The following is a 19,481-nucleotide window of genomic DNA, read 5'->3' on the forward strand; positions in this document are numbered from 1 at the left end:
GCTAAGTTGAAAGGTGATTTGGCAAAAGTCGACAGGGAACAGTTACTTGAATATAAATCAATGACACCGCAGTGGGAAGAATTCAAGGGTTCAAAGCAAATACATTCCCACAAAGAAAAGGCGATGTCAAAGAACAAAAGACTGAATTGTACAGGTCACCATATTCCCCATGCTCCAACTAAAGTTGGTAGGGAGTCCACCACAAAAAAGCAGCCATTTTATACTTAATGGCACAATTACTTAAGACACCCTGAGTTAAATCCAACACTGCAGGTTTAGCTCTCAGACTGAAGGATTGAGGAGCTATTTCCAAATAGTTTCCTCAATTACTTCATCAGCACTTACTGCTTTAAACAAAAACATTCTTCAATGAAACAAAAATAAAACATATTAATCATATGTTTGAATTTAAAGATGGTGCTAGGTTTTTATTTAGTGACTGATCCTGGAGAAGTGCTGAAGAGACGCCAGATCCCATCTACAGTGGAGATAAAAAGTCTAGGACACACCTACACTATTCTGCAGTCAGCAGAGTGATACTGATTGAAACTAGGAAGCATCCTGTCTTTGCTCTGACAGAGGGGTAAAGTGATGCATCCATGAGACCTGAACAGGGGAAAACAAACAAAAATGTTCCCCCAACAGACCCCTCCTTCTTTAAGTGCGTCTTTTACAGTTATTGCCATGCAAATGAGCTGGACATTTCTTCAACACATCGTACCTACAGATGTTCAGTTAACTCCCTGTTCAATCCAGTGCCTAAAGGAATGAGAAGGTTGGACCTGTTTGTGTCAGATTTAATTTTCTACAGTTTTCGGATGTTCAGGCTTATAAATAGAACCTTGAAGTAACTATTTTGTGAGATGGTCTTTCAATTTTGCAAGCAGTAAAGTTCCTAGATTTTAATAATGTAATAGCTCTGCACTGCAGTTTACAACTTCCCCATTAGACAGGAAGCGGAACAGCCATGCCAGAAGCCATGCAGGTGTGACGCATGCAGAGTTTTTTCATTCTTTCATAGCTCTGGTTAGTACAAAACAAAGCATAACAGAACCAAGAAAAAAAACCCCACAAAACAGCAATCCTTTTTTTGCAGTCAGGTTACAAACCCTGCCAGGAAACGCCATGTCCCATAACAGATTCAATCACACAACAGCTACCTACCCGTATTGGTCAGGCTGGTACATCATGGGAGCCTGAGTGTTGCCATAGTTGGGATGCTGTGGTGGAAACACAGGACGTCCACCAGGCCCAGTCTGACTGGGAAAACCAGGCGACCTAATATACGGTGGCCTAAATCAGGAAAAAAATAGCTCCTTTGTTTTTATTCTGTGTCAGTTCTGTTTTTAATTAAAATTCATGAAACAACCAATAACACCCATCTATTTCAAGAATTAAACTGAAATCTGAAAACTTCACCTGTTAAAACAATATGGTTTTTCAGTTTTGCCCTCTTTTAACTGATACATTAATCTGTGTTGTTTTTAAAATGAGTAGCATTTCAAGGTTAAAGTATTGGATTCTTGAACATTTCAAACCATTACCAAATTAACCATGGAAATAGATGAGATTCCAAGTTTGTTTTTATCTCTTAAAACAAATTCTTTCTTCACACATGGTTACCCATCACTCGCAGCCCAATTCTTCTTCTCTGAAGACGCAAACAGTTGCTGGGGTTCAGTTTCAAAGATAGCATCAATTCTCCAGTACTTTGTCTGGTTGACCATTCAACTGGGATTGAGTGCTGAGAGACTACCCCAACTGTGGATGGATTCACTGCAGAGCCCAATCTTCTTTTTATCAAATTTCAAGATATGTAGCTGCAGCTGTCGCTAAATATCGAGGAGCGTGTGGCATGGAGGTCTACTGCAATATTACACCTAATTTTCTTGTTGTAGGCAGATAACCTCGCATTGACCCAGATTCCCAGGGACATTCTGGCTGTATGACGTCATGAGTTACATGCTTTCGTGGCTTCATCTATGTTATTAATGTTTAATCTATTAATGTTTTCAAAATGTAATTTGTTCCCAAGCAGTTTCAGTTCAGTACAGGTGATTCAATGGAAACCTGACCACAGAAAGTTTTATGAATGCATGCTGCTGCAATCCAAGGTATGTTCCAGTTTGGCTTTATATAAACCATGATTTATCCCATTTAAAATACGGGACATTAATTTTCCAATTCCAATTTGATACAGAATAGACGTGTTACACACCATATTCAACCAGATTACTGGTGCAATCACAGCAATGCAAGATTCTCCTTTAATGAAGTGACTTACGCCTTAACTTTTAAAGCACAATGTGCTGCTGCTAAGCTATCCAGGCCACAAAGATACCAACTCCATTTATTCTTCTTGTTGATTGAAATGCACTGGGATAATGCAAATGACAATCAGCTGGGTTGACCCAAAACTGATTTCTACTCTATTCGGAAAGGGCAGTTTAGGATTTGCTGAAGTTCAGTCATCTGTTACCGCTTTCCCTTCCCTCCTGATGACATTTCCTGGTTGGACTCCATTCATGAAGAATGGAAATCTGAATAAGATACATGAGAACTGTTAGGGTCCAGAACAGACACCACTTTTGTACAGGAGAAAGCATACATTTACATACACAACAACTGAGATTCATCCTTCCCACTATCCACAAACTCAAAGTAAATAAGCTAATACCCTGCAACACTGCACATTTCATATGCCTGCCAGAATAATATAGTACATAGAATAATGTGCAACTCGTTGTACTTTGGGAATGGGTTTGAGTTCTCAGGATGGATGGATGGATGCTACTTATCTCAGCTATATGATACTAAGCTGCTAATTTAAATATCCTTAATTTTTTGACAAAAGCTTCTGAATTGAAATTTGTGATCTTTCATTAATTAAGAATATGTAACAATATAAATAATGTATTTTACATCTACCTCATCCAAAAGAATCCAATACTCAAACTTTAAAATAGATCAACAAAAACATTTAGAACATGACTCAAAAATCAAATCCCAAAACACATACATGAATGGGTTTACAATTTAGCTAGATGCCACTTATGAACAATATTAAATAAACAGTTTCTTGCAAGTAACCACCACACAAAACCACAAAATCTTTTAAGCTGCTCATCTCATTACACTGCAATAATCCAGGGCTTTTCCTAGAAGATGACAAGACTCGCAGTCATGTACAATTTCTAGCAATCCACTTAAACAGCAATTCAATTAAATCTAATATTCAAATGAAACAGCGCACATAAAATATTTAACATTTCTGAGGTGCGCTGCAACTTCATAACTATTTCAATCAAATAGTTTATCTTAATTTTAATCACCTCACTGCACAGTTTTAGATTTTTGATTAATTTTCATTTGCTGATCGAATGCTCCGGTACTTGTGCTTTCACAAAAGTGCTAATTGTATGTTTACAGACATCAATAAATATCTTATTAAAATCTGAAATAGTTAACACAAGAGAATTCAATACATTTAATGTCAAATAAATTTGTAAAACTTTTCAAAGAAAATATAATAATGAGATTTAAAGGGGATTAAGTTACGGCAAAAGTAAAACTCTTAGAAGTTTTACATAGAACATAAAACATAGTGATATGTGGAACAATGCCCATAAAACAGTGATATGACATGAGGATTGTTTCTGATCTACATAAATGTTTATTAATTTAATATATTTTCATCCCTAGCTATGCCAGCTGAGCCACTAACCTACATAGCTCACACAGCTGAAAGGGAACTATAAGTCAGACACACTCTAAAACTGTCTATTAGGAGACAACAAAAAGGTAGCAATGAATCACCACATCTAAACTGGCCATAATGGAGCCCCAAATGAGACCTTAAACTTCTATGTGCTTGATTTACTTGCTTAGCTCCCAGATTGCACCGTTAATTATTTAAAATCCATTTTTAAAAATATTGGCTGCTAACTAGCAAACATCTTTAAAAAACACATTTTGGACAATTCAAACAATGCTTAGTGACTGTTACATTGCACCATGTTCAGTAAACGTACATTACTTATATTGCTATATACTCCACTTAACCAAACATTCAACCAATGTTGCTAATAATCAAATTGTGTAACTGTGGGAGCAAAATGTTACACTAATAGTTACATATTATTTCTCACATGGAAAACATAATTGTTCAATGTAACTGCAAAAAAAAACGCTTTGGAATGATTCAGTGTAAAGCAACAGCTTCCAACAGAATTGGAACCATATTGAAGGGCTGTTTCAAGCAAAAACTGTGCACATGAAGCCACTTTAGTAATTATGTTTCCATATTGCCAGAGAAAATTATTTTAATCTTCTGCTACTGAATAATGACCAACCCCAAAAAAATCATGTTTCAGAGAAGTGTTTTTCCTCCACTTTCTCCTCTTTACTATAACTGAACTACTTGGTGAAAAATAGATAAAACAATTATTTAGACACCTACTGAAATTGTTACCAGTTATATTTTAGCCGTTAAGTAGCTATACTCAGAAGATCAATTTTTTGTGGCTACCTGATTGTGACATGATGCACTATTTGGAAAAGGGAAGAACAGTTCTGTTTCCTGCCCTTAGAAGCACGATTCTTGTGTTAGCAGGGAGAATGTGCAAGGCTAGAGTCTGACACCATTCAACAAAGTATAATGTAGAAGTAAAAAGCTGATGAAAAGGGGATGAAGTAATATTAAAAATGTTAAACTAAAAGAGTACTAAGTTTACCAGCATCCATTATAATGCATTTTACTTACAGCACAATGAGACTGCAGTAAAATTTGCCACAATTTGTATCTGAGATATATACCTTCAATAGAGTTATGTGCTGGGGATTGGTTTTGTGGTAGGGTAGGGTTTGTCAGCATTCTACTAACTCAAGAGTTGCTATTTAAACTTGATTTCTAAGAGTCTTAGAAGTTATTTGGTGTCATACCTTCCAATCTAAATGGAACACAGGGTCACCACAACCTGCTTAAATTGCATTCCTTGTCTGTTTCTGCATGGAGAACAATTTGAAGTTTGCAGCCCAATTTTGCCTCCCATCCACCCAATGTTCATCGAGCAGCAGGATGGAAAACTAATGATTTAGATAGCTGCAGTCAGCTATCTGATATGAAACTATTTCTTGTAACTAAATATATGCTGAAATCTTCAGAATAGAATTTGTTCACAAATCAGCCCAAGTTTGGTATTTACCTCAGTAAAAACCAAAAACAATAGCTTAGAAATCCAGAAGATTGGAAATATTTTAAATATGGGAGCTGGAGTGGCTCAGTGGGTGGCTCTTGTGTCTCTGGGGGGTGGCATGATGCTACAGTGGTTCACATCGTTGTCTCTCAGCACGAGGCATCCAGGTTCGATTCCTGGCATGGGTCACTGTGTGGAGTCTGCACATTCTCTGTGCGGGTTTCCTCCAGGTGCAACAGTTTCCTCCCACAGCCTGAAAGACGTGCCAGTTAGATGCATTGGCCACGCTAATTTCTCTCTCAGAATACAGGCGCAGTAGTGTGCCGACTAGTGGATTTTCACATTAACTTCACTGCATTGCTAATGTGATACAACATAATATAACACCTGTGACACTAATGAATAAACTTTAAAACCTGAGCCATTAGGTCCCAAGTTCAAGTCTTACTCCAGCCCCTGGTACAGGCAAATCAAAGTTTACCAGAGCCTGTCCCCAGCCTAGATCTTTGGGAGGGGGGGGTTCGTAGCAGGAAGGGCATTTGGCCATAAACCACTTGCTAAATGTAAAAAAAATGGTTGATCTGAAGACGATGAACCAGGATTGTGGTGACCCTTTGCAACATGGGAAAAAAGTTAAGAGAGAAAGTTAAGAAAGGAAACATTTTGGATATAACAGGAGAGTGTTAAATCTTTCATAATTACTTAGTTGTTTCCTTGCATAAAGGTAGAGATGTAAGTGAAGCAAAACTTTTGGAAAAAATAAACATTTCATGGGGTTTTGTGATTACTAGATTGCTTCTAATCAGAAATCCTGAGCTGCAAGTCCTACGGTTGCTTTCAGTTCTGCCAGAATGTGTGCAAGTGTGTGCTTATCCAAGAGTCTGGTACAGAAACAATTTCTAAGCAGGAAACATTACTGGTCAACAGTAAATCATGGGAAATGCTTAGATAATGCTGCCATCGTTTGCCACCAGAATGGATATATTTTTAAGATGCACAAATCTTCATGTATAATATTTACAAAGCAAATAGAAATAGCAGTTCAACATATGAGGATTTTCATAATGCCAAGGATTACTAAAAGTAGAGACTGGTGTGTTTTTTTTTATAAAGAGCAACATAAGGATGGGAGTGACCTACAACTTTCCATCTTTTGGTTCAGAAAACATCCAGTCTGAAATTTAAACTACATGCTTGACTATTTGAATGGATTGGCACAGCACAGTGTGACTTAGTCAAAAAATAAATTTTTAAACAACCTTGATGTTGTTGAGACAAATTCATTGGAGGGCAAATTAGCTGCCCTTGCAAAGTTCCTTGCAACTTTCTTTCAAATGTCAACCTGTCACAGGAGATCAAGGCACAAGCAGAACAAGGTAAATCATTACTTTGGTTTTATATTTTCAGTCTCCCTTTTCCTATCCAAAGCTGTGAAATCAAGTCTCTAAAATATCAATTTTGCTTCTGAGGGTGAGAGTAACTTGAATGCGCGGCAGGCTAGGTCTGTTTTTCCTTCCAAGTACACTGCAGAGTTCTAGTTGGAAGCCAATAAAAACGGAGAAACATTGTGCAAATAATGGACTTCAATGAGACAAAACTCCTCAGCCTTCTGTTTGAAGCTAAATTTTGAAATACCTGAATGATTAAACCAACTTAAATCATATATATATTATAGAGCCATTAAATTGAACTTTTTTCCCAAATTCCACAATATTTAGTCAAATTTTATGCCTAATGAAGCAGATGTAAATTATCATTCTTTTAAAACTACAACTAGTTTTTCAATGTACTACCAAATATATTGTCTAAATAAAATCAACCGTACATATAAGGATTGGTGTTCTTATATAGAATTTATCTGGAAGCCTGACAATACTGTTTTCATTAACACCATCTTTATTAGAACAGTTATGTAAACAGTGTACAGATTCTGGTTCTAGTAGTGTTTGCATACCTGTTTTGAGCAGAGTTCGCTGCAGCCTGCATCACTGCAGCAGCAGCCTCCTGTGCCTTGCGATTTACGGTTGCCATAGGTGGACCCATCCCTGCGCCAACCTGCTGTGACATGTTTGGAGAGTTTGGGGTCATGTTACCCATGTTGCCAGAGTACGGCCAATTCGACATCCCTGATGATGGCATCCTCCCCACTGTCATGTTACTGCAAGGCTGGGCTGGACCCTGACCATGCATCTGGTTGCTCACATTCATACTCATGCTGTTACTCATGCCTGGACCTGGACCACTGTAGTTGGTGTTCGGTGCGGCACCATAATTTGGCGGTCTGGGATAATTACCTAAAACAACAAAAAAAAATTGAAACAAGTTGTTCTCATGTCAGCTTGTTATGAAGTGTCTGTATGCTTGAAAACTTTGATGTCATAATTATTCTTCATTTAAATTAGTTGTGACTCTTACATTTTTTTATATTACCATGAACTGAAGTGACAACTATTAAAGTGTTGGACAACTGAGACTTCGAAGCACCATGAAGACTTTAAATCTGGAGGCAATACTTGAAAGATCACAGCTTTAAAACTGTAGATACTTAACTGCTTAATTAATAATTTCAAATTACTACTTCTGTTAATTTTCTTTAAGGGAAGTATTTAGGAATACATTTCTGGGAAGAAATTCCAAAAGTATAAGATTCCTCAAGTGTTGAAAATTTGATAAACTTGTTAAATCTCCGAAATGAACTAAATGCTTTGCAACTAATTTTCAGTCACAAAGGCAAGATCTACTTCCATGCTACATTGAGAGCTTCTTTCTATTGGCGGAAACCGAGTACTTACCACAAAATCTGCAACAACTTCACTGTCAACAGGCTTATGAAAATCTCATCATTTAATCAGATAATTTGCATACTTAATCAAATACCTAAAATGAAATCTAGTTTCCCTAGCTGGGGAATCTAGAGTATATGGTCACAATCTCAGATTAAGAGATAAGCCATTTGAGGCTGACATGAAGAAAAATTTCATTACTCAAAAGGTTGTGAATCTTTGGAATTTTTGATCCCCAAAACCTGAGGATGCTTAGTTGTTGAGTTTATTCAAGATAAAGGTTAATCATTTTTTAGGTACAAAGGTCATTAAGGGATATGGGAAATAGTGCAGAAGGGGGAGTTGAGACAGAAGATCAGCCATAATCTTGTTGAAGAGCGGAGCGACTTTGAAAACACAAATTGCCTATTCCAGCAGCTATTTATGTAATTCATTTCCTTTTGAATGTGGCAGCTGTTCCTCTAACAACAGGTTAAAACGTTCCACAGTATAATGCACATTGTCTTAAAAATACCCAAGGATATGATGAATTTTGATTTTTGGATTGCATCTGAACCAGAATTGCCAAAATTAATGTCGAGATGAAAACCAAAATTCTTTCTTGCTAGTACAAATTAATGCATTAAACTAATGTCAAACTCTGTGTGTATCATCAAGAGACATAAACTTGCACCATTTTGCAAAAATGTTTACACATGACTTATAATGGATGAATAATGATGGGACACTGATATGCAGGTTTCATTCATAACATTTTTCAGCAATCCCTGGTCAGACACAATGGGGGAAGAAACTCGATGGGTATCTCTGCCTCTGGCCTTGGGGCTGACCTGCCCCTGAAGAATTAACTTAAATTTGTGACATTACACAAACAAGTTTCTCCCCTGTAAGTGACTGTGGTTTATACTGCTTGGACAATTTAGTGTAAGCCAAGATTACTTAACAACCCCAATTCCGGTGAATGTGTGTAAAAACGTTACCTGTTTTAGACATTAACACGCTACTGAATTTATCTCTACTATCAATAAATAAATATTAAATGCACCCTGACAAATACTTCAGGTGTATGTTATTACTGCAGTTGTACCGCAGAACCATTTCCATTAAGTGCTTCTTTCTCTTAAATCTTTCACTATAAAATTGTGTAGGCTATAATATGCATGTAAATAGAATCTCATGCAAGATCTTGAGCCAGAGTTTGAATAGTCACGAAACTTTGCAAGTTTTGTCAATCCTCTTATCAATAATTGCCTATGCAGTATTTTAGGAAATCTCCCCCAACATACTGTCAAGATAAGAGAGCACCTCTCCGATACCTTCAGTGAAATGGTTTCCATTGAAAAGTAGGAAATGAGCACTGCACTATGTATATAAATGTCTAACAAAGAAATAACTTATAAGAACATTACTTCTTCTCCCTCAGGTTGATCGGTGAAGTTCATTCTACTCGGAACAGAAAAGGTTAAAACGTGACTTAATAGAGATTTTTAAGGTGACGTTAAGTTTTAATTGATTGAATAAAGAAATCTATTCCCATCTGGTGCATGGGTCAATAGCCAAAATCAATAGCAATCATTCAGAGTTGTTGGGATCTGGAATGCTCTGATTTAAAAGGAGGCAGAAGCTGATTCCATAAATAAATTTAAAAGTAGTTGGACAGATAGCTCAGGATATGGCTAAAAGGTGACAATATGGGACTAAGAACCTCACTAAGAGCTAATACAGGCATCAAGGGCCAAATGGCTGTCTGTGCTGCAAGTTTTCTATGATTCTGTGATCACATAAAGTTTTCGTACACAAAAGCAGAAGCTTATACTGTATGCACATTTGGGTAGCAAAACAAAGCCAATGTTTTTGTACAAATAGGAGGCTTAGGCTGAGCATCCAGAGTATGGATAGGGCTTGGGCTACATGTAGCAAATAGAGTGCAGAATTTTCCTGTCCTGCATGCCACAGGAATCGTAGCGGGTCCATGCAAAGGTCCACTGACCTCAGGTGCGATTTTCCGGACTTGGGATGAGCACAGCCGGAAAATCTTGCCCAGAGTGTTTAATTGGGCTAGGGCTGCTCAGGTCGTTTTATCTGCTGCTGGTTCTCAGATTCTCAGGCTATGGAAATTTATGGAAGAGGCTGGGAAGAGTGGCTCAACATTTGATAAGACTTTCACAGGAACGATGTGGTCCAGTGACACAGTGGTTAGCACTGCTGCCTCACAGCTCCAGGGACCAGGTACAATTCCTGGTTTGAGTCACTTTCTGTGCGGAGTTTTCACATTCTGCCTGTGTCTGCGTGGGTTTCCTCCAGGTGTTCCAGTTTTCTCCCACAACCCAAAGATATGCGAGTTAGATGAACTGGCCATGCTAAATTGCCCTTTAGAGTCCCAGGATGCGTGGGTTAGAAGGATTAGTGGGGTAAATATGTGGGGTTACGTGGATAGGACATGGGTGGGATTGTTGTCGGTGCAGACTCGATGGGCTGAATGGCTTCCTTCTACACTGTAGGGATTCTATGACAGTTCATATCAAATTGGAAAACAATTGTAATTTCATATGGGGCTGGCATTTTCCGGTCCTGCTGCAACAAACGGAGATTCACCTGAACACCAAATTCTTCATTCTCAGTGGCAGTGGCGACAAGGCATGAATGACAGAAGAATATAGTCCTGATGTTTCCATAACTTTAATGGGTTAAAAAAACAGGATTACTAATTTAAGTGCTGAAGATAATTTGGGTTTCCCACGAGACTGCACTCAGCTTTAAAGCAGCTCATTATCATACATTGCAGCTTCCCTTCACGGGCCATTCCATTCTCGATTTTCTACAGACTGTGAACTGATACGCTTACTACCAAAACAACTGTAGGATGCCCTCTGAAATGTACAACAATATATCTGCAAAAACGTCAAGGTTACTTAATTACTACAACTGATGGGACATAATCTCCAAGTCTTTTAAACCTTCAATAATCGCATTGTAAATAAACCTCCAGTTTACTCAGGTAATGGCTTTTGTGTGCACACATGCATTGAAGAAAAGTTGATGTTATTTATAACACCATAACAACACTGTTTAGACTGTAGCTTCCCTATTACAATAAAAATGGATGTATGCCAGATTACAGCAAGCTTCAAATGGCTGAATTACCTCAAAGATTAAAATGGAAAATATTTCATGGCTATTTCATAGCCAGAGTTATGTTAAATTCCTAGATGTTTCATACAATTAATAACTATGGAATCGCTCTCGCTGATAATTTTCCCACTGCATGCCTTTTTTAATTGTGCAGTGTTTTAACATTCTAAACTAAGTTCATGGAATTATGATATTATTCCACAAATCTTTACAGGTTATACCCAACAAAATCAAATATTTTGACAAGTTATATTCAAATCCAGTAATGGCAGCTTAAACAAAGCAGAAAAGGCTTTTTTTTAAGTGGCAACATTTTAGTAGTGGATTTATTTACTTTACATTAGAAGTGCCATTTTAAGACTTCAATAGCATTTTGGTTGCAGCAGTAAAAATGTGATGCCCTGATGGCTTAATAAATAAAGGCACTGCCAGTGTAGTGCTAAGCTATACATACCAGAAGACACCCTTTTTGATTCTCTGATCTATGTTGGCTACATGACCTCAGCTGGGACAAGAGTTGGAAAACAAGATTTGTCCTCAGCAGGAAAAAAGATTCAGCCAGGGCTCCAAGTCTTGATTGCTATTCAGTGATCCCCGCTGGAAAGCACAGGAAAGTAGACATTGGTGAAGGAAGGATTTGCCTTGGCTGTGATGTTCTCCCTGGGTAACACTGTTGACACTCAATATTCAGGTGCTCACAAGACAGAAATACTGGAGATTTGCTGGCAGTTGTAGAAATGTATGACAGCATGAATCAGCATCGTCACCAAGAAGAGAGGAAAACAAGGAAAATAATTGGGATACAATCACTACATACCTTTGTGGACATATGTAGTGCATGATGTGGATATACATATCCTTAATATTCTGGCATGGCCCTAGAGTCAACAGGAACCTAACCTATTCAAAAATTTTCAAAATGCAATGGACTAATCAGCAAGAGTTCCTCCACCAATTGTAATCCATTAACTTTTATTTAAATATAAAATTGATCTTCGTATGATACCTAACATTCCCTCAACCACATCATTTAAACCAGGCTCACATATGGAGAATCCCTGTTTGAAAGCAAAGTACAGGAATGAGTTAGTGAATCTGCTGAACTGGTGTGACGATAATAATCTCGCCTTCAATGTCAACATAATGAAGGAGTGTCATTGACTTAAGGAAGTGCAGTGGAGAACATACCCCTCTCTCCGTCAATGGAAACAAAGTAGAAATGCTGGACAGCTTCATATTTTTAGGTGTCCAGATCATCAACAATCTGTTCTGGTCCCCACCATGCCGACACTATAGTTAAGAAAGCCCACTAGCACTTCTACTTCTTCAGAACATTAAGGAAATTTGGCATGCCGGCTACGACTTTCACACTTTTTACAGATGCACCATAGAAAGCATTCTTTCTAGTTGTATCACAGCTTAGTATGGTTCCTGCTCTGCCCAAGACCACAAGAAACTACAAAAAGTCTTGAATGTAGCCCAATCAATCATGCAAACCAGCCTCCCATCCATTGACTAGGTCTATACTTCCACAGCCTCGGAAAAGCAGCCAGCATAATTAAGGACCCCACGCACCCTGGACATACTCCCCTCCACCTTCTTCCATCAGGAAAAAGATACAAAGTGTGAGGTCACGTACCAACCAACTTCTTTCCTGCTACCATCAGACTTTTGAGTGCACCCACCTCACACTAAATTGATCTTTCTCTACACCCCTACTATGACTGTAACACAACATTCTGCACTCTCATCTTTCCTTCTCTATGAATGGTATGCTTTGTCTGTATAGCATGCAAGAAACAATAGTTTTCACTCTGTACTAATATATGTGACAATGATAAATCAAATCAAATCAAATCAGAGAAGAAAATAACTTGCTTTAATAATATCTTTTAATATTTTGTGATGTACTAAAGCACTTCACAACCAACTGATGACTTTTCAAGTGTAGTCACTTCCTTTGGCAAATACTGAAGCCAAATCCCATACAGCAACTGAATGAGCAAAGTTGGCATTGTTCAGAAGGAAATGGCAGGGTAATGTGCAGTAGTTGCTAAACAAAAGCAACCTTTTACGCCCAATTTAACAGGTAGATGGAACCTCAGTTGAAAACTTCATTCAAAAGATGTGGCTCTGACAGTTGTAACATGTTCACAGTATTGCACTGAATTATCAGCCTAGATCATACACTCAAGTCCTGCAGTGAAGTTATGGACATTCATGGAATGATAGCTCAATGTAAGTCATGGCTTTTGGGAAAGAAGAGAAATATGATTCTTTTAATTTCCTTATTTATTCCTTATACATCAAATTAATTTGTGATTGCGGACTTTGATTGTAGTTTTCAATTGATGCATTATCTAGCATCAAAACTCAGGTGGTGAGGACAGGTTACATAATGGAAAGTGCACGTTTTTTGAAATTTTTCTCAGCAAGGGCTTAAATTTGATAATAATAGTTTGATTCAAGACACAAACTGTTGGAACATCTATGATTGTTGTAGGCAGTCACATACCAGTAAAAGTGGAAATAGTTTACATTTGTTTACATTATGGTAAGGATACTGTCAAAACTAGAAATTGCAGGCACCCAATTGTGTTTGCACTTTGGGCTGGATTTTCATTCTCGAGGTGAGTCTCCCAAGGTAAGTTCACTGTGCCTACCTTGGGAGAAAGTGTCCACAAGGACGGGACTTTCATTGTGCTTCAGGAGGGGAGCGGGAAGAGGGGAGAGGGGAGGGGAGTGGGAAGAGGGGGGAGGGGAGTGGGAAGAGGGGGGAGGGGAGGGGAGTGGGAAGAGGGGGGAGGGGAGGGGAGCGGGAAGAGGGGGTGGGGAGGGGAGCGGGAAGACAGGGGAGGGGAGGGGAGCGGGAAGTGGGGGGGGAGTGGGGCAGGGGCCAATGATATTGGCTCGGGCTAGCCAACCTGGGAAAAAGGGGCTGTTTTAAGGCCTCCCCTTGGTGCTGTGGGACTTTGTTCCAGTTACAATAAAAAGACTAGTCTCCAGCTCTCTCATCATACAATCCCGCAGTCAATCCATGCCACTTCCCCATGACCCCTCATGTCTCCATGCCAAGATACATTCCCAAAACAACCCTTATGACCCTTCATGCCAACAAATGGGTCCATTACAAACAGAGTTAGGATAATTTATAAGGGGGAGTAAGGAAATAGCAGAAAAAATAAACAATTACTTTGTGTTTGTTTTCATGGAGCAAAATACTAGAAATCTCTCAGAAATGAAGGAGAATCGAGGGATTAGTGTAAATGAGGAACTGCAAGATATTAAAATTGGTTTAAAAAGTACTAGATAAGTTAATGGGGCTTAAAGTAGAAATTCTCTTTGACTTGACAATCTACATCCCAAAGTGTTGTAAGAGGGGGCTGCAGAGATTATGGTTGTACTGATGGTCATCTTTCAAATTTCTATAGAGTCTGGATATGGTTCCTGTGAATTGGAAGGTGACAAATGTAACCCCATTACTTAACAAGGAAAGAGAGAGAAAAAGAACGAAAACCCGTTAGCCTGACTTCAGTAGTAGGTAAAATGCAAGATCTATAATAAAGTGTCTGATAGCAGGACACTTGGAAAATAATGGTAGTTTTTCATACAGTCCCACATGAAAGATTAACAAAATAAGAGTACAAAGGATTGGGGAGAATGTACCAGTTTGAACTGAGAACTGGTTAGCGGGTTGAAAACAGTAGGAGTAAATGGATTATTTTCAGGTTGGCAGGCTGTGACTAGTGCTTCGGCCCAATTATTCACAATCTATGTTGACATATATTTAAAAGGGCTGCTTTAAGAGATGATCACATTAATTAGTGATGTCATTCGGGTATTGCAGGCTGCTATTTTACTTCCAGTTTTGTATTCTGCAGTGCAGAGGACAGCTCTTCAAACCACGTCTTTTTTTTTCTGTTAAAACCCACAACCCCTAACATAGTTACAACATTACAAAGAAAACCGGTGGAGTGGGATTTTGTTTCATGGAGAATACTGAGAAAAGATACTAAGGTAGAAAAAATTGTTGGTTCTCATAATTCAAATTCTAACATTATGCCAGTAAGTCAAGTCAGATAAAAGCTCTCTGTGTGGTTTTAAGGGAGGAGATTTTTCCAATCAGAGAAGCAAGAGATTGCGGGAAGTATCTGGCATATTTGTAAAGGGTGGATGCTTTGCTGTACAGTTGAAGTCATTTGGAAAAAAAATATACAGCAAGTCAACGGTCTCCAGGATGAAAAGGGAAGTAATGGGAAGACATTAAAAAAACATACACTGAGCAGTCTTGAGTCGCCAGTGCTTGCAAGAGAAAATTAAGATCCATGGGCTCTTTCAATAAAGAAAATGAATCATGGGGTTCCAATGCAAAGCAGTTTCAATACTTTGTACAAGTGAATAATATTGAAAATGAGTTGCTCATACATGTTTTTCTCAGTACAGTAAGATGTAAAGCCTTCAATTTTCTCCAGAGCTTGGCTTATCCAGCAACGCCAGGAACCAAAACTTAGGATGACTTGACAAAGATCCTTGAAGAGCATTATTCCCCACAGTCATTGACCATGGCAGAACAGTTCAGTTTCCACTGAAGGAATCAAGTGGAAGGTGAAAACATTGCTCAATTCATATCAACCTTAAAAAACTCTGGAAGAACACTGAGTTTGGCGAGTCGCTAGAAGATTCCCTTTGAGTTCATCTAGTTTGAGGTCACCAAAATGAGGCTATTCAAAGAATATTGCTTACTAAACACGCTTTGATTTCAAAGACAGCAGCAGAAATTGCAGTATCAATGGAGTTGGCTTCACAACTTGCTGCAGATATGAAGTTCCCCAAGTTGGAAACTGCCCATAAGAAGTCAAGACAGCAACAAGCATGTCACAGATGAACCAAAATGGGTCATTCAGCTAGTCAATGCTGGAGAAAGGATAGCCAACGTAAGAATTATGGCAAAATGGGCTAAAGTGCAAAAGCTTGTTGGGCTAGACCAGCTTCCCTGAGAAGAATATTCAGAAGGATAATGTAGGTACCTACAGGTAAAAGAACAAAGGCATTTTACAAAAATAATTCACAAGGAAGAAAAGAATTATGACCGTGAAGAAAATAATGTGCAGAAACATGATGAAGAGCTCCAATCGAATATCTTATCCATACAGGGTGAATCACATAGATTCTGGGTAATTCCAAAATTAAGTGGCCAACCTATTAGGATGGATGTTGATTCTGGTGCTGCTGTACCTTTAATTCCTGAGACTACATAGCAGCAAAAGCTGAAGCAACTTCCTTTACGACAAGCTGATGTTAAGGACGTATATGGAAGAGGTGCTGTTAAAAGGTAACATCATGGTCAACCTCTCCATGTAGTCCATGGTAATTTTCCAGTTCTATGCTTATTTAGGAAAACAAGCATTGAGTATAACTTCTGGCGTATGAAGGTTTCATCATTATTTATATGATCTTCGTTTCACATTATTGACTGATCATCAACTCTTAGCTGCAATTTTTGGGCAGTATGAAGGTGTACTGTCATTAGCTGAGAGTTGATTACAAAGATGGTCATTGATCCGATCTACATACTTAGGCTTTATAAAGTATCGTTAGTCAGAGTGTCATGCTAAAGCTGATGCATTATCATGCTTAACTGTTGCAACTAGTTTTGCTAATATTCTATATTTTTCACCAGTAGTTCATTTGCCTGTGACAACTTCTCAAGTTCAGAGACATATCAGAAATTATCCCATGATGAGGAAGGTAATGGGTTTGATATTGAAAGGAACGATAGCAGGAACTCAATGTCCATATCCTGATTTGAAACCATTTGCACCAGGAAAGCTCGAGTTGATTGTGCAAGGTGGGTGGTTATTGTGGGGAATCCGAGAGTTCATTCCTCCTCATTCTTGAGCATCTACATAAAGGACATCATGGTACAGTCTAAAGGGGTGGCACAGTATTTAACACTGGTGCATCACAATGCCAGAGGGTTCAATTCTGGGCTTGGGTCATTGTAAGAACATAAGAAATAGGAGCAGGAAGTAGGCCACCTAGGTCTTTTGAGACTGCCCCGCCATTCAACAAGATCATGGCTGATCTGAAGTGGATCAGTTCCACTTTCCCGCTTTCTCCCCATAACCCTTAATTCCCTTGTCTATCAGAAACCTATCTACCCGTGACTTAAATATATTTAGAGGTAGCCTCCACCACTTCAATGGGCAGAGAATTCCAGAGACTCACCACCCTTTGAGTGAAGAAGTTCCTCCTCAACTCCAATCTATACTGCCCCCTCCTTATTTTGAGGCTGTGCCCTCTAGTTCTGCTATCCTTTCTAAGCAGGAAGAATCTCTCTACCTCTACCCTATCTAGTCCCTTCATTATCTTATATGTCTCTATAAGATCCCCCCTCAGCCTTCTAAACTCCAACGAGCACAGACCCAGTCTATTCAATCTCTTCTCATAGGCTAGCCCCCTCATCTCCGGTATCAGCCTAGTGAACCTTCTCTGCACTCCCTCCAAGGCCAATATATCCTTCCGCAAATGCGGTGACCAAAACTGCACACGGTACTCCAGTTGTGGCCTCACCAGTGCCCTGTACAGTTGCAGCAAGACCTCCCTGCTTTTATATTCTATCCCCCTCGCTATGAAGGCCAACATTCCATTCGCCTTCTTGATCACCTGCTATACCTGCAGACTGGGTTTTTGCGATTCGTGCACAAGGACCCCAAGGTCCCTCTGCACCATAGCATGCTACAGCTTTTTGCCCTTTAAATAATAATCCCTCCTACTATTATTTCTACCAAAGTGGATAGCCTCACATTTGCTAACATTATACTCCAATTGCCAGGTCCTCGCCCACTCACTCACCTATCCAGATCTCTCTGCAGACTTTCCGCGCCTTCCACGCAACTTGCTTTTCCACTCATGTCATGTCATCAGCAAATTTTGTTACCCTACACTCAGCCCCCTCCTCCAGATCGTCTATGTAAATGGTAAACAGTTGTGGCCCCAGCACCGATCCCTGCGGCACTCCACTAGTCACCAACTGCCAACCAGAACAGCACGCATTGATTCCAAAATAGCACCCATTGGTTCCATTGTCTGTGCTGACTTTGCATGTTCTCCCCATGTCTGCACGGGTTTCTTCCAGGTGCTCTGATTTGATCCCATAGTCTGAAAGATGTGCTGGTTAAGTGCATTGGCTATGCTAAATTCTCCCTCAGTTTTCCCTAACAGGCATCGGAGTGTGGCGACTAGGGGGGTTTTCACAGTAACTTCATTACAGTGTTAATGTAAGCCTTGTGATACTAATAATAAACTTTAAACAGATTAAGTAATTAGCATTATTTTTAGTGGCCAGGTCTGGATTGAAGAAAAGTTGGGACAGTGCCATTCCTGTGCATGAATAAGAAATGCTTCATATAACTCCTTTATACCCATGGGAGTGACCTAAAATTCCATGACAATGATTGCATATGGGTTTTGCTGGTCCATTTGGAGGTTACCTGTTCTTAATTGATGCAGTGTTAAAGCGGTCGGATGTTATCATGAGATCTATTACAAATGACTAAACCACTGAAAAGTTTGACAGAAGTTTTGCAAAATTTGATGAACCGGAACAGATTGTTAGTGATAATCAATCACAGTTTACTTCAAAGGAGTTTGACGACTATGTCAAAGTAAATGGTATTCAGCATCCAACAACTAAGGGATTAGCTGAAAGATCCTTGAAACATTCTTTAAAGCTTCACATTGTGTTGATAAGCTTTTTGACATCTTACAAAAGCACTACACATGCAACTACCCAAAGTTTACCTGCATTACCACATTTAAAGAGAAAGTTAAGAATTACATTTGATTTTTTGCTTCCAGAAACTTCAAAGATGGCAGAGCATCAATAACAATCTCAAAGTGCTAGATGAGAAATGGGGGCAAAACAACACTCATTTCAACAAGGATACTGAGTGTCATTGTGTTACTATACCATGAGCGAGAAATGGGTACCAGCCATAGTTTTAGCTAAAACAGGTCCAATTTCTTACACAATTTAAGATTAACTAGTTTGGTGAGGCCATGCTAACCAATTTGTTATCATGACCACAGAAATAAGTGTTTGGGGGGGGGGAATGTTATATATTTAAAAGGATTGCAGGTTGCTTTAAGAGCTGATCTGATAATTTAGTGATGACGTCATTAGTAAGTTGCTTTACTTTCAGTTTTGTATTGTGTAGTGCTGCTTTACTTTCAGTTTTGTATTGCATGGTGCAGAAAACAACGCATCGATAAATCTGTGGTTGTTACCTTGAATCCACATGTGCAAACCACATCTTTTTCTACTGAAACCTGCAACCCCTAACATAATTAGGGCATTACAAATATAATA

General features: G+C 38.9%; 1 protein-coding gene across 8 annotated transcripts in view; it reads right to left on the reverse strand.

Moving 5' to 3' along the window:
* The window catches only part of arid1b (AT-rich interactive domain 1B), a 557,854-nt gene that overhangs the window by 116,534 nt on the left and 421,839 nt on the right, over window positions 1–19,481 (reverse strand). For 4 of the 8 annotated variants that reach the window (XM_080200334.1, XM_080200332.1, XM_080200329.1 and 1 more), the window contains 2 exons: window positions 7,150–7,489; window positions 1,165–1,293 (listed from right to left, as the gene is read on the reverse strand). In XM_080200334.1, coding sequence (XP_080056460.1) covers window positions 1,165–1,293; window positions 7,150–7,489 — 469 coding nt within the window. The remainder of the gene's footprint in view (window positions 1–1,164; window positions 1,294–7,149; window positions 7,490–19,481) is intronic. The other 4 variants (XM_080200331.1, XM_080200336.1, XM_080200335.1 and 1 more) reach the window with 1 other exon arrangement.

The sequence above is a fragment of the Carcharhinus amblyrhynchos genome, chromosome 12 (genome assembly GCF_965287045.1).
Source record: "Carcharhinus amblyrhynchos chromosome 12, sCarAmb.v2.hapA, whole genome shotgun sequence".
Lineage (NCBI taxonomy): Eukaryota > Metazoa > Chordata > Chondrichthyes > Carcharhiniformes > Carcharhinidae > Carcharhinus > Carcharhinus amblyrhynchos.